The following is a 13,084-nucleotide window of genomic DNA, read 5'->3' as shown; positions in this document are numbered from 1 at the left end:
TCAGCGACAGAAGTTACGTGAAATCATCCTCCAGCAGCAACAGCAGAAGAAGCTGGCAGGTCGACAGGAGAAAGGGTCACAGGCCCCAGGAGCAGTGCCTCATCCGGGGCCCCTGCAGCACTGGCAGCCGGAGAGTGCCAGCCAGGCTTTTACTAGGCCTCCCCCGCCCTATCCTGGGAGCATCGGGTCCTCCATTGGCCCTCCTCTAGGACCTAGATATGCTGCTTTCCCAAAAGACCCGCGTGGACCCTGTACTCCTGATGTTACTGGTATGGGGATGAGACCTCATGGATTTAGGTAATGCGTTTAGTTTCATGACATTTAAATAGCTAATAGAAGGGAATACGCACGACTGAAATTATTTTGTTTGGGACCATTTTTTAATTGTAGTATAGTTAATTTACAATGTTGTGTTAGTTTCACGTGTACAGCAAAGGGATTCAGTGTCACATATATATATATGTGTGTATATATATACATATGTATATATATTCTTTGAAATTACTCTTAATCAAGAAGTTTATGCTGTTTTTTACTTTTTGATCCCTTTGAGATATGATCAACATTATTTTTCACTAATGAGAGGTCGTGGGTTTTTCTTTAAACCCCTCAGTACTCAACAGAGTGTAAAAGTACTCCCTTTTTAATTAAATATTGACTGTACTAGCCTTACGTCACAGCCACAGCGATGTAGTTTATCCTACCAGTCAAACCTTTAAAATGTAACTGCCCTATTCCTTCAAAGCCTCCTGTGATGTGATGAGTGAGAATTGTTCTCTCCTTAGATTTTTAATTTTAATTTACATGGTAAATATTTGTGGAAATTTCGAAATTGAAAGGATGTTTTCCTGTAGGAATTTTTTGTGATGAGTGGTTTCCATCTTTGAAGTGGCTAGTAGAACAATCAAAGCCAAATGTGGGCCTGAGTTATAATAAGGATTATATTATAACATAATAATATTTCTTTAACATATGCTTTTCATTTTATCAGGTATAGTTTTTAGTCTAATACCTACCTCCATGTTAAAGGTTTACCATTGTTTTCCTTTTCTCTTTCTCCTTTTGCCTGTTACTATTTTTTTTTGAAAAAATTACATTACAATTTTATTATTGTAAGCAAATTAAATTCCAAAGGAAATACTTTTAGAAACAAAAAGGTTGGAATTTTGGAGTCAATCTTCAGATTTTTTGTGGTAATCCTGGTAGGATTTTTAAAGATTGTCAGACATACCCAGTCTGCTATCTTTTTTTTGTTTCTTTGTTTCTGCTTTATAACAAAGTGAATCAGTTATACATACACACATGTTCCCATATCTCTTCCCTCTTGCATCTCCCTCCCTCCCACCCTCCCTATCCCACCTCTCCAGGCGGTCACAAAGCACCTAGCTGATATCCCTGTGCTATGTGGCTGCTTCCCACTAGCTATGTACCTTACCTTTGGTAGTGCATATATGTCCATGCCACTCTCTCGCTTTGTCACAGCTTACCCTTCCCCCTCCCCATATCCTCAAGTCCATTCTCTAGTAGGTCTGTGTCTTTATTCCCGTCTTACCCCTAGGTTCTTCATGACATTTTTTTTTCTTAAATTCCATATATATGTGTTAGCATATGGTATTTGTCTTTCTCTTTCTGACTTACTTCACTCTGTATGACAGATTCTAGGTCTATCCACCTCATTACAGATAGATCAATTTCATTTTTTTATGGCTGAGTAATATTCCATTGTATATATGTGCCACATCTTCTTTATCCATTCATCCGATGATGGGCACTTAGCTTGCTTCCATGTCCTGGCTACTGTAAATAGAGCTGAAATGAACATTTTGGTACATGACTCTTTTTGAATTATGGTTTTCTCAGGGTATATGCCCAGTAGTGGGATTACTGGGTCATATGGTAGTTCTATTTTTAGTTTTTTAAGGAACCTCCATACTGTTCTCCATAGTGGCTGTACCAATTCACATTCCCACCAGCAGTGCAAGAGTGTTCCCTTTTCTCCACACCCTCTCCAGCATTTATTGTTTGTAGATTTTTTGATGATGGCCATTCTGACTGGTGTGAGATGATATCTCATTGTAGTTTTGATTTGCATTTCTCTAATGATTAATGATGTTGAGCATCCTTTCATGTGTTTGTTGGCAGTCTGTATATCTTCTTTCGAGAAATGTCTATTTGTCTATTTAGGTCTTCTGCTCATTTTTGGATTGGGTTGTTTGTATTTTTGTTATTGAGCTGCATGAGCTGCTTGTAAATTTTGGAAATTAATCCTCTGTCAGTTGCTTCATTTGCAAATATTTTCTCCCATTCGGAGGGTTGTCTTTTGGTCTTGTTTATGGTTTCCTTTGCTGTGCAAAAGCTATGAAGTTTCATTAGGTTCCATTTGTTTATTTTTGTTTTTATTTCCATTTCTCTAGGAGGAGGGTCAAAAAAGATCTTGCTGTGATTTATGTCATAGAGTGTTCTGCCTATGTTTTCCTCTAAGAGTTTGATAGTTTCTGGCCTTACATTTAGGGCTTTAATCCATTTTGAGCTTATTTTTGTGTATGGTGTTAGGGAGTGATCTAATCTCATACTTTTACATGTACCTGTCCAGTTTTCCCAGCACCACTTATTGAAGAGGCTGTCCTTTCTCCACTGTACATTTCTGCCTCCTTTATCAAAGATAAGGTGACCATATGTGCGTGGGTTCATCCCTGTGCTTTCTATCCTGTTCCATTGATCTATCTTTCTGTTTTTGTGCCAGTACCATACTGTCTTGATTACTGTAGCTTTGTAGTATAGTCTGAAGTCAGGGAGCCTGATTCCTCCAGCTCCGTTTTTCTTTCTCAAGATTGCTTTGGCTATTCGGGGTCTTTTGTGTTTCCATACAAATTGTGAAATTTTTTGTTCTAGTTCTGTGAAAAATGCCAGTGGTAGTTTGATAGGGATTGCATTGAATCTGTAGATTGCTTTGGGTAGTATAGTCATTTTCACAATGTTGATTCTTCCAATCCAAGAACATGGTATATCTCACCATCTATTTGTATCATTTTTAATTTCTTTCATCAGTGTCTTATAATTTTCTGCATACAGGTCTTTTGTCTCCTTAGGTAGGTTTATTCCTAGATACTTTATTCTTTTTGTTGCAATGGTAAATGGGAGTGTTTTCTTGATTTCACTTTCAGATTTTTCATCATTAGTGTATAGGAATGCCAGAGATTTCTGTGCATTAATTTTGTATCCTGCTACTTTACCAAATTCATTGATTAGCTCTAGTAGTTTTCTGGTAGCATCTTTAGGATCCTCTGTGTATAGTATCATGTCATCTACAAACAGTGCCAGCTTTACCTCTTCTTGTCTGATTTGGATTCCTTTTATTTCCTTTTCTTCTCTGATTGCTGTAGCTAAAACTTCCAAAACTATGTTGAATAAGAGTGGTGGGAGTGGGCAACCTTGTCTTGTTCCTGATCTTAGTGGAAATGCTTTCAGTTTTTCACCATTGAGGACGATGTTGGCTGTGGGTTTGTCATATATGGCCTTTATTATGTGGAGGAAAGTTCCCTCTATGCCTACTTTCTGGAGGGTTTTTATCATAAATGGTTGTTGAATTTTGTCGAAAGCTTTCTCTGCATCTATTGAGATGATCATATGGTTTTTCTTCTTCAATTTGTTAATATGGTGTATCACGTTGATTTGCGTATATTGAAGAATCCTTGCATTCCTGGGGTAAACCCCACTTGATCATGGTGTATGATCCTTTTAATGTGCTGGTGGATTCTGTTTGCTAGTAGTTTGTTGAGGATTTTTGCATCTATGTTCATCAGTGATATTGGCCTGTAGTTTTCTTCCTTTGTGACATCTTTGTCTGATTTTGGTATCAAGGTGATGGTGGCCTCATAGAATGAGTTTGGGAGTGTTCCTCCCTCTGCTATATTTTGGAAGAGTTTGAGAAGGATAGGTGTTAGCTCTTCTCTAAATGTTTGATAGAATTTGCCTGTGAAGCCATCTGGTCCTGGGCTTTTGTTTGTTGGAAGATTTTTAATCAGAGTTTCAATTTCAGTGCTTGTGATTGGTCTGTTCATAGTTTCTATTTCTTCCTGATTCAGTCTTGGCAGGTTATGCATTTCTAAGAATTTGTCCATTTCTTCCAGGTTGTCCATTTTATTGGCATAGAGTTGCTTGTAGTAATCTCTCATGATCTTTTGTATTTCTGCAGTGTCAGTTGTTACTTCTCCGTTTTCATTTTTAATTCTATTGATTTGAATCTTCTCCCTTTTTTCTTGATGAGTCTGGCTAATGGTTTATCAATTTTGTTTATCTTTTCAAAGAATCAGCTTTTAGTTTTATTGATCTTTGCTATCGTTTCCTTCATTTCTTTTTCATTTTTTTCTTATCTGATCTTTATGATTTCTTTCCTTCTGCTAACTTTGGGGTTTTTTTGTTCTTCCTTCTCTAATTGCTTTAGGTGCAAGTTTAGGTTGTTTATTCGAGATGTTTCCTGTTTCTTAAGGTGGGCTTGTATTGCTATAAACTTCCCTCTTAGAACTGTTTTTGCTGCATCCCATAGGTTTTGGGTCGTCGTGTCTCCATTGTCATTTGTTTCTAGGTATTTTTTGATTTCTTCAGCGATCACTTCCTTATTAAGTAGTGTATTGTTTAGCTTCCATGTGTTTGTATTTTTTACAGATCTTTTCCTGTAATTGATATCTAGTCTCATAGCATTGTGGTCAGAAAAGGTACTTGATTCAATTTTCTTAAATTTACCAAGACTTGATTTGTGACCCAAGATATGATCTATCCTGGAGAATGTTCCATGAGCACTTGAGGAAAATGTGTATTCTGTTGTTTTTGGATGGAATGTCCTATAAATACCAATTAAGTCCATCTTGTTTAATGTATCATTTAAAGCTTGTGTTTCCTTATTTATTTTCATTTTGGATGATCTATCCATTGGTGAAAGTATAGGGTGTTAAAGTCCCCTACTATGAATGTGTTACTGTCGATTTCCCCTTTTATGGCGGTTAGTATTTGCCTTATGTATTGAGGTGCTCCTATGTTGGGTGCATAAATATTTACAATTGTTATGTCTTCTTCTTGGATTGATCCCTTGATCATTATGTAGTGTCCTTCTTTGTCTCTTCTAATAGTCTTTATTTTAAAGTCTATTTTGTCTGATATGAGAATTGCTACTCCAGCTTTCTTTTGGCTTCCATTTGCATGGAATATCTTTTTCCATCCCCTTACTTTCAGTCTGTATGTGTCTCTAGGTCTGAAGTGGGTCTCTTGTAGACAGCATATATATGGGTCTTGTTTTTGTATCCATTCAGCCAATCTGTGTCTTTTGGTGGGAGCATTTAGTCCATTAACATTTAAGGTAATTATCGATATCTATGTTCCTATTCCCATTTTCTTAATTGTTTTGGGTTTATTATTGTAGGTCTTTTCCTTCTCTTGTGTTTCTTGCCTAGAGACGTTCCTTTAGCATTTGTTGTAAAGCTGGTTTGGTGGTGCTGAACTCTCTCAGCTTTTGCTTGTCTGTAAAGGTTCTAATTTCTCCATCAAATCTGAATGAGATCCTTGCTGGGTAGAGTAATCTTGCTTGCAGGTTTTTCTCTGTTGCTCTGTTTTGTATTTATTTGTAAATTGCCTTTAGTTTTTTCTAGAATGAGGTACAATATAAATAAAAGTATGTGTATAATTTATTCATTTACTGAATCTTTGCAGATAATGCCTATCATTCTTTGTCTTACTACCCCCAGTCCTCATTCCTTTCTAGCAAATAATAGGTTAACCTGTCCAGTCATCATGCCTTTGTCTTCTCATCTGCAGAGGCCTATAAAGTCTCTCTAGTACACTTCATTAGACCTCCTGCCTTCATTCAAGCGTCCCCCAAATCAGCTTCCTCCGTATCATAGCCTCCCTAGATATAGAAGAAGGAAATGGACTCCTTTCAACTCCAGTCGTATATGCTGATTTCTAAGCACCTGATTCTGTCTGCTTGGTGGCTTTGCTTTGTCTTTGTCTGTGTTATCTGTTAGATAGAGCTCGGATATGGTATTTATTATAGGATACTTGGCAAATATTTACTTGCATATAGATACTTTATAAGTAGCTGCTAATGGTGATTATTTTTTTTTTGCTACGTCATTGTATTTGGCAACATTAATTTTGTATCTGCGTTTAATCTAAAACTTTTCCTTTTTATCAACCTAACTCAATTCAGAATAATACTTTATATTGACGATATGCTTTTTTAATGTCTTCTTTTAGATTTGGATTTCCAGGAGGTAGTCACGGTACTTTGTCAAGTCAGGAACGCTTCCTTGTACCTCCTCAGCAAATACAAGGATCTGGAGTTCCTCCACAGCTGAGAAGATCTATGTCTGTAGATATGCCCAGGCCTTTAAATAACTCACAAACGAATAATCCAGGCGGACTTCCTCCACATTTTTCGCCACAGAGCCTGTCAGTTCAGCAGCACAACATACTGGGCCAAGCATTTATTGAATTGAGGCACAGGACCCCTGATGGAAGGCCTCGGATGCCCTTCCCTGCTTCTCCTGGCAACGTTATAGAAGCACCTTCTCATCCAAGACATGGAAACTTCATTCCCCGGCCAGACTTTCCAGGCCCTAGGCACACAGACCCCATGAGACGACCTTCCCAAGGTCTCCCTCATCAGCTGCCTGTGCATCCAGATTTGGAACAAGTGCCGCCATCTCAGCAAGAGCAGAGCCACCCTGTCCATTCATCTTCTGTGGTCATGAGGTCTCTGAGCCACCCCTTAGGTGGTGAGTTTTCAGAGGCCCCTTTGTCAACATCTACACCAGCTGAAACAACATCTGATAATTTGCAGATAACCACCCAGTCTTCTGGTGGTCTCGAAGAAAAGCTTGATTCTGATGACCCATCTGTCAAAGAACTAGATGTTAAAGACCTCGAGGGGGTTGAAGTCAAAGACTTAGATGATGAAGATCTTGAAAATTTAAATCTCGATACAGAGGATGGCAAGGGAGATGAATTGGATACTTTAGGTAATTTGGAAACTAATGATCCCAACCTGGATGACCTCTTAAGGTCAGGAGAATTTGATATCATTGCATATACAGATCCAGAACTTGACCTGGGAGATAAGAAAAGCATGTTTAACGAGGAACTGGACCTTAATGTTCCAATTGATGATAAGTTAGATAATCAGTGTGTATCTGTTGAACCCCCAAAAAAGGAGCAGGATGACAAAAGTATGGTTCCTTCTGATAAACATTCTCCTTGGAAAAAATCCACTGTCAGCAGTGAGATTAAAACAGAAGTACTGTCTCCAGATTCTAAAGGGGAAACCAAATGTGAAAGTGAGAAAAGTGACGAGGGTAAAGATGCTGTTGACGCTCCCTGCCCACAGGCCCCTGCTCATACAGACGCGAATGATGGGGAACAAGCTTCTTTGCAGTCCTGTGATGCAGATGTACTTGAGAAAAGAACTAATCGAGAAACGGCTGGCTCCAGCACAAGTGTTCGTGGGTCCACTCAGCTGCCTGCTGAAGGTGTGATAAACTCTTGCAGCATACCTGGATCAACTCCAGTTCTCTCAAGTCTACTTGCTAATGAAAAATCTGATAATTCAGACGTTAGGCCATTGGGGTCTCCACCACCAACTTTGCCGGCCTCACCGTCCAGTCATGTGTCAAGTTTGCCTCCCCCTCTAATGACACCGCCTGGTCATGCTTTGGATAATACCTTGAATTCTAATGTGACAGTAGTCCCTAGATTAAACCATACTTTCCCTCAGGGTGTGCAGGTGAGTCCAGGATTCATTCAGGGTCAGCCAACAGTGCATCGCAGTTTTGGAACAGGAAAGCCTGTGAATCAGACTGTACCTCTGACAAGTCAGTCTGCCGCCAGTGGCATGTCTGGGCCCCAGCAGCTGATGGTCCCTCAGACGGCCGCCCAGCAGAATAGAGAGAGGCCCCTCCTTCTGGAGGAGCAGCCTCTACTTCTGCAGGACCTTTTGGATCAAGAGAGACAAGAACAGCAACAGCAAAGACAGATGCAAGCCATGATCCGTCAGCGGTCTGAACCGTTCTTCCCTAATATCGGTAGGAATTCCTCGGAGTTTCAGAAATAATTACTGTGGGCATGGGGTGGGATGCAGTGCTTACAAGATTTGTGTATTAAATTACATGTGGACTAGAGCACTGAGGGTTGTATTTCTGTTCCTCCTTCAGCTTTGAAATGAACGTGATTAAGAGTTTTAGATTCCTCCCAGGTACATCAAGAGATTCAAAACTCTGAGTTTCAGACTTTCTCAAGTCTGTCTTTTATGGGATTGTTTAATAGAAATAAATCTTTTTTAGTTCCTGACTTCTAACCATTATTACCATGTATTTTCAGAGTCACTGAAGGGTGAATGTAAAGCAACTCTGCTAGGAGTAAACTTCTTACTGTCCTATTATGCACAATGAATGCTTGGCATTTTTTTTTTTGTTATATGAAGCTCTTTAACTTCCAATAGCTTACTAATTTGGGGAACGCCCCCCCAATAGAACAGCAATGCAGTAAAAAATACCTGAGTGCCTCTAAGAGAAAGAATTAGCAATCAAAGGACACATGTCCAAGGAATGCTTTCTTCTAAACAGTAAAACTGACCTTCTGTCCTTCGTACATTACCAATTCCATCATATTGGTCCATTTCTTTTTTATTTATATGCAAAGAGGTCTTTTGTCAGTAGCCTATGTTTCTTGTAAGAAATTGATACATTTTTCTCATAAAGAGCAATAACCAATTTAGTGGAATTCCTTAGTATTGGTAATAACTGCAAATTCTCATTCATGATGGAACATTACTAAAGAAGCAATTCTGCTTAGAATTGTGAAAGTTTGGGTGAAAGGAATTGCATTGCTTTAGATTACTGGTATAATCTCTCTTACATTTGACAAGCACCTTGTTTTGATTCTTGCAGTACTAACGTATTAAAAGTGTGGATCACTTAGATGGGATTAAATTCAGGATGAGGTTCTTGCCATCTCATAATTCCCTCCTTACCTGGTATAGGACCTATAAGAGTGATTATTAAATAATAAGGAATAAGAGTCTGTAAGTTACATAATGTTTGTGATAGTTATGTTACCTTTTAGTGTCACTTGAACCAAATACTATGAAATAAGTAACTTTAAAATATATTTCTCCTTTAGATTTTGATGCAATTACAGATCCTATAATGAAAGCCAAAATGGTGGCCCTTAAAGGCATAAATAAAGTAATGGCACAAAACAATATGGGCATGCCACCAATGGTTATGAACAGGTAGGTGAAGATGTTTCTCATTCTTACTGTGCATCAAGAAGTGCACGCAATTATTACTGGTTACTAGAAGGAGCGTATAGTAACTCAAAACTTGTATTCTAGGAATATGAACAATAAATATTTCAATTGGTTGTGATGTCAGCTGAATATGATCAAATGCAAAATGCTGTACAAATGTAAAGGTTAAGTTTCCATTCGTTTCAGGGTAAACATAATAAAACATCATAGAATGGTTTGAAAGATTGACTTGATTAAGCAGGAAATCCAAAGTATTGAAGTGTATGCCTGTTTGCTTACCTTTAGAATAGTTAATGCTACCCAGAAGCTGCATGGGACAGAGTTGCTTCATCCTGAATAGGTGAGGATGAGAGGATAAGCAGGAAAACAGAAAGTAAACTGTTCTGTGCTGAGAACAAAAGGTAGTTTATTTCAGCCTGGGACTATTTTTTATTCCATCAGAGGACATTTGAAAGTTAGCATTTGGAAACTTTGTAAGCCTTTCCACTATTAGCAGAAAAAATGGAAAATTATACATTAGAGAAGATTATGAGTTATTTGAGTATCTGGATTTCTGAAATTAGGTATTTACACCCCCTAAGGGGTATTAAATAACCACAGGTAGTGTTTCTTAAGTTTTGCTCATGGACCATCATCAGAATTATGTGGTAGTTTTTTAAAAAAATGCAGGTTCATTTACTCAACCACAAACCTACTGAATCAGAATATCTGGAAATGGTGCTTGTATGTCTGTAGTTTTAGTGAGCGCCATGGGCAATTCTTACGCACATTGCTGTTTGAGAACCTCTTTCAATAGAGTAGGCATAGAGCCTCAATTTAGCTTAATTATCTTGTTGAATGTGGATGATTATGGAATTGAATATGAAATCTACATGAATTTATGATAAACATGATCTTTCAAATAAATTGGGAATCCTTAAAGGTGCTTTGTTGAGATACTTTGGAAATGGTTAAGAAGCATTTTGTTTGTTTATTTTTTAAATTAATTTATTTATTTATGTCTGCGTCAGGTCTTTGTTGCTGCGCACGGGCTTTCTCTAGTTGCGATGAGCGGGGGCTACTCTTCGTTGCGGTGCGCAGCCTTCTCATTGCGGTGGCTTCTCTTGTTGCGGAGCACAGGCTCTAGGCACGCGGGCTCAATAGTTGTGGCTCGCGGGCCCTAGAGCGCAGGCTCAGTAGTTGTGGCGCACGGGCTTAGCTGCTCTGCAACATGTGGGATCTTCCCAGACCAAGGATGGAACCCGTGTCCCCTGCATTGGCAGGAGGATTCTTAACCACTGCATCACCAGGGAATTCCAAGAAGCATTGTTGAGATCAAAGAAGAGATTGTAGTTTCTAGTGATTTTCATTATTTTATTATTTTTTTTAAATACATTTGATGTGTTTCTTAGTCTGTTGCAGCTGTTAACCTTAGCGATGTTCAAATTGACCATTCTTGGCAGTGAGAGCTTATTCTAGAAGGCTCCTCAGTTTTTTAAAAAAAATTATTTATTATTTAGTTTTGGCTGCATTGGGTCTTCGTTGCTGCACACAGGCTTTCTCTAGTTGTGGTGAGCGGGGGCTACTCTTGGTTGCAGTGCACGGGCTTCTCATTGCGGTGGCTTCTCTTGTTGCAGAGCACAGGCTCTAGGCGTGCGGGCTTCAGTAGTTTTGGCTTGTGGGCTCTAGAGCGCAGACTCAGTGGTTGTGGCACACAGGCTTAGTTGCTCCGCGGCATGTGAGATCTTCCTGGACCAGGGCTTGAACCTGTGTCCCGTGCACTGGCAGGTGGATTCTCAACCACTGCACCACCAGGGAAGTCCTGATTTTCATTATTGCACAATGTCTATTAACACTATTTCTGTGTCACGGGGCTTCTTAACTTTTTATGTCTTGAACTTTTTTGACATCCCAGTGAAGCCTGAACTCCTCAGAATATTTTAATGCAAAACCAAAAACATTGGTTTTACAGAGGAAATGAATTATATTTGAAATATAGTTAACTTAAATATAAAAGTTACAGCATATGGTGCTTCTCTAATGCATTAATAAATTTGGCAGTAAGTCTAATAACTACCATAATTTCAAAATAGTGATGAACTTAAATGACCTATTAGGTATGTGCAACAACTTTTGCTATGAAAATAATGCGAGTTCTATTGGTGCAAAGTCACAGTAGTGCTGATAATATTGTAGTTTGCTGAGCATAGTCAAAATAGAAGGAAATGCTAAATTTAATTCTGTACGTACTTTAAAATATGGACCTGAGAATCAGAACCCCTGCTCCTTCAGCATCATGTGTATATCACTCAGGTACACTGATCTATTAGTCATCAGGTGTGTTGTTAGCCCTTCTGCTGAGCACTTTGAAGAAGTAGAGGTGATGGTCCTTCCTTCAGGCGGTGTCATAAGTTGACTGAGGGTGATAGCCAGTGAGTGCTTTTGGGATTATGAGATTATTCCACACCAGGGCTGTAGTGGAGCCAGGGGGTAACAGAGGAATCAAAAGCTGAGTAAAAAAATTAAAAAGCATATGTTCCAAATGATGGTAGTACTCAGATATTAAGGTACAGTGTTTGATAAATTATTTGCAAAATATAATCTTGTTATGTTGATGCATTTGGTAATTCTAGGGGCAGTGTTTTCATCAAAGCAGTAATGTTTCTGTGAAGTATTTAATTAGAGTAAGTAACGTTTTGCCAGATATTTTGAACCATATAGACTTTCTCTTGGTCAGTGACCAGGTGTTGCTTTGCTTTAACATTTAGATATAAAAATGTATGAAACTTTTTTCTTTTTATTTATTTTTTTCACATCTTTATTGGAGTATAAATGCTTTATTTACAATGTTGTATTAGTTTCTGCTGTACAACAAAGTGAATCAGCCATATGCATACATATATCCCCATGTCTCCTCCCTCTTGAGCCTCCCTCCCACCCTCCCTATCCCACCCCTCTAGGTGGTCACAAATCACCGAGCTGATCTCCCTGTGCTGTGCAGCAGCTTCCCACTAGCCATCCATTTAAAAAAATGTATGAAGTCAGAATGGCCATCATCAAAAAATCTAGAATCAATAAATGCTGGAGAGGGTGTGGAGAAAAGGGAACCCTCTTGCACTGTTGGTGGGAATGTAAATTGATACAGCCACTATGGAGAACAGTATGGAGGTTCCTTAAAAAACTAAAAATAGAACTACCATACGACCCAGCAATCCCACTACTCAGGCACATACCTTGAGAAAACCATAATTCAAAAAGAGTCATGTACCAAAACGTTCATTTCAGCTCTATTTACAGTAGCCAGGACATGGAAGCAACCTAAGTGTCCATCAACAGATGAATGGATAAAGAAGATGCAGCACATATATACAATGGAATAGTATTCAGCCATAAAAAGAAATGAAATTGAGTTATTTGTAGTGAGGTGGATGGACCTAGAGTCTGTCATACAGAGTGAATTCAGTCAGAAAGAGAAAAACAAATACCGTAAGCTAACACATATATATGGAATCTAAGAAAAAAAATAAAAGGTCATGAAGAACCTAGGGGTAAGACGGGAATAAAGACACAGACCTACTAGAGAATGGACTTGAGGATATGGGGAGGGGGAAGGGTAAGCTGTGACAAAGCGAGAGAGTGGCATGGACATATATACACTACCAAACGTAAAATAGATAGCTAGGGGGAAGCAGCCTCATAGCACGGGGAGATCAGCTCGGTGCTTTGTGACCACCTAGAGGGGTGGGATAGGGAGGGTGAGAGGGAGGGAGATGCAAGAGGGAAGAGATATGGGAACATATGTATATG

At 38.8% G+C, this 13,084-nt stretch overlaps 1 protein-coding gene across 10 annotated transcripts in view; it reads left to right on the top strand.

Moving 5' to 3' along the window:
• KMT2C (lysine methyltransferase 2C) overlaps nucleotides 1–13,084 on the top strand; it is a 293,955-nt gene that overhangs the window by 246,893 nt on the left and 33,978 nt on the right. For all 10 annotated transcript variants that reach the window (XM_082846696.1, XM_082846698.1, XM_082846705.1 and 7 more), the window contains 3 exons: nucleotides 5–297; nucleotides 6,250–8,072; nucleotides 9,169–9,280. In XM_082846696.1, the coding sequence (XP_082702822.1) occupies nucleotides 5–297; nucleotides 6,250–8,072; nucleotides 9,169–9,280 (2,228 nt within the window). The remainder of the gene's footprint in view (nucleotides 1–4; nucleotides 298–6,249; nucleotides 8,073–9,168; nucleotides 9,281–13,084) is intronic.

The sequence above is a fragment of the Leucopleurus acutus genome (genome assembly GCF_964270905.1).
Source record: "Leucopleurus acutus genome assembly, chromosome: 9".
NCBI lineage: Eukaryota > Metazoa > Chordata > Mammalia > Artiodactyla > Delphinidae > Leucopleurus > Leucopleurus acutus.
The sequence above is the reverse complement of the archived record's forward strand: the minus strand, read 5'-3'. Positions and strand labels throughout refer to the sequence as shown.